The sequence below is a fragment of the Pteropus alecto genome, unplaced genomic scaffold, assembly GCF_000325575.1.
Source record: "Pteropus alecto unplaced genomic scaffold, ASM32557v1 scaffold41, whole genome shotgun sequence".
NCBI classification, from domain to species: domain Eukaryota; kingdom Metazoa; phylum Chordata; class Mammalia; order Chiroptera; family Pteropodidae; genus Pteropus; species Pteropus alecto.
In genome coordinates this window covers 1976998-1979492 of record NW_006430464.1, presented here as the reverse complement: position 1 = coordinate 1979492, position 2495 = coordinate 1976998, and the positions used below count along the sequence as shown (strand labels likewise).

Sequence of the window (2495 nt, the reverse complement as noted above, 5' to 3'; positions counted from 1 at the left end):
TGCGCTCCAGGAGCATCGACTTGGTCCCCGACACCGGGAGGCCCCGCAGGCGCAGCTGCTGCCGGAGCTCCGAGACCTGGGGTGGGGGGTGGGGACAGGCCGTGCTCGGTGGGCTCCTGGGCACAGGCAGGGGCCGGGGCTGGACGATTGGAAACCGAGAGAGGAGGGACTGGGGACCCGGGCTACTGGACCTCCGATGGGGCATCTATGCGGGGTTAGACGTCTGCGTACCCCCCTCCGCCGAGAGAGGGCCAGCCAAGGGTGGGGGGGTTGCGCCCCGCACTCACCGTCAGCTCCTCCAGTTTAAGGGTCTGAAGTTCCAACTTGTGCGGAGGAGGCGAGGGGCTGGGGACTCCTGGGAGGGAGGGACAGAGGGGCGTGGGCTTCATCCTGGAGAGAGAGTCGTGAGGAGGAAACTGATTAGTTAGGGCAGAGAGAAAAGGCTTCTGGGGTCCTCAGAGACAGGCAATCATAGACAGGATAATGCGGGCCCAGAATTCTGGGTGGGAGGGTGCAAACTCAGATTAGTTCCTGTGCCTGGGAGACAGGAACTAGAGTCTGGGGCTCAGACTCTAGGGCGTGAGGCCGGGACTCCTGGGAACTGAAGGAGGAAGGGCTGGGGACAGGGACTCTTGAGATCTGGGGAAGTAGAGGTCTAAGGGCCAGACTCCCCTGATCTTGGACTCTGAGTTTGACGGAGGAGTATTCTTGGGGCTCAGACTTCCACGAGAACAGAAACGGAGGTCATACCCAGGAGGTGGCTGCTGGGAGTTTGTTTCTTCCCACAGAAGTGGCCCAGGGGGACCCAGGGCCGACCCTTTGGCCTGGGGGTCAGCCCTGGATCCTTGTCTCGGCTCTGGGGGCATGTACTGGTGGTACGTCAAAGTCCCCTTGGGCTTGGACTTCCTCCAATGTTGGGGGATCTTGGGAGACTCCTGAAAAAGCAGATGCGATGTCATATGCTTCGGCCCCGTTCCCACATCCCTGCCCCAGGGCCCCATCCAAGGTACGGGGTCAGCTCAGCAGCAGCAAGGAGGACCAGGGCTAAACTCTCAGGGGGACTTCCCCTCATTCCCGTGGAGACGCACCTTTTTCAGGGACCTCCAAGGACAGTGTTCTGGGGTCCAGGGAGCAGAACCGCAGAGCTGAAGAGGAAAGGGGATGGGGCCGGAGGACAAGGCTGGGGCTGGGGCCAGAGCTGAGCCTGCAGCTGAGATCCACGGATCTAGACCCGGGACTGGAGGGGGATAGTGAGGAACCCCAAGTGGCCTGCAGGCAGCAAGCCAGGCAGGGAGGAACGAGCCTGTGTGGGAAGGAGGGCCCCAGAGACCCTAGTCCCTGGAGCCGGAGGATAGGACGAGGGAGTGAACCCCAAGCAACAGGACCCTGGGGCCAGGACTTTTGGACCTATAGGTGGCAGTGCTGGAAGCCTAGACTCTTACGTTCTCCAGAAAGGCAGGAATCCTGTGCTCGGTCTCCAAGGGGTGTGGCAGCTGAGGATCACGGATTTCTGGGGTTTTGCTGGGACAGGGGTGGGGCCAGCACTCCTGGTTCTTGGGGGAGAGAGAGAAGCCGAAAGCCACATCCTGAGATTCGTATGTGTGCCAAAGGTGGAGTCGGGGACGTTTTCTTCTGGTTCATGCATTTCGCTGGAGTGGGAGACACCGCAGAGCAGGACGCAGAGCTCCTAGGGGCGGGGTGGCGGGGGACCTGTATTCCTGGGACCTCTGGAGGGGACAGGATGGGATTTCAGTGTATCCTGGGGCATGGGGACTGAGGCTCGGGAACCAGCGAGGGTATCTGCCGCTGCACTCCAGGGCGCCCCAAGGGAGTTTGTTTCTTCCCACAGAAGTGGCCCAGGGGGACCCAGGGCCAACCCTTTGGCCTGGGGGTCAGCCCTGGACCCTTGGTGGCCTGGGGGGAGGCCACCATCCCCTCCCTTTCGGGGCCCACACTTACTCGGGTCCTGATACTGTCTGTGGATCCGAAGCTGGAGGACTGGAAGCAAGAAGGGGTGGGACGAGAAGGCGGGAAGGGAGTGTCCAGGAGCCTGGCCCGGCAGGCGGTCCAGGCTGCAGTCGTTGGCGGGACGTGCGTGCCCAGCCCCCTTACACACACCCCGTGCAAGCGGGTGGGCGGGCAGCCCGCTCCCTCTCCAGGGCCTCCCGCCTGCTGCCTGCCAGCAGAGCGCTGAGGGCCGGAGCCATTCCAGGGCTAGGTGCCAGCCAGCGTGCAGGCAGGAGGCATCCCTGCCCCCAGTTTCACCTGCCCCTTTCCTAGCGTGCGCCCACCCCACTCTCGGCACAATCGCCATCTTGGCAGCCTGACCCACTTGTACCTCGCCCGCTTTAATCCTCGCGCTCCGCGTCGCACAGGCTTGCTCCTCCCTGCGTCGCCCCTGGGCGCTCCACGGTCACCCCCTCCACACACCCAACCTTACACGGGCCTGTCCCTGGGCTCAAGTGATGCCCACGTGCCACCTTTGGCACTTGTAT

General features: G+C 63.1%; 1 protein-coding gene across 1 annotated transcript in view; it reads right to left on the bottom strand.

Annotated features, from left to right (window-relative positions):
• The window catches only part of MAMSTR (MEF2 activating motif and SAP domain containing transcriptional regulator), a 3367-nt gene extending 1343 nt beyond the window's left edge, over positions 1-2024 (bottom strand). Inside the window, exons 1-4 of the mRNA XM_015592079.2 lie at positions 1960-2024; positions 1443-1553; positions 751-935; positions 288-390 (exon numbers count right to left, since the gene is read on the bottom strand). Of these exons, the coding sequence (XP_015447565.1) occupies positions 288-390; positions 751-866 (219 nt within the window). The 5' untranslated portion in view covers positions 867-935; positions 1443-1553; positions 1960-2024. The remainder of the gene's footprint in view (positions 1-287; positions 391-750; positions 936-1442; positions 1554-1959) is intronic.
• Between the last annotated feature and the right edge of the window lie 471 nt (positions 2025-2495).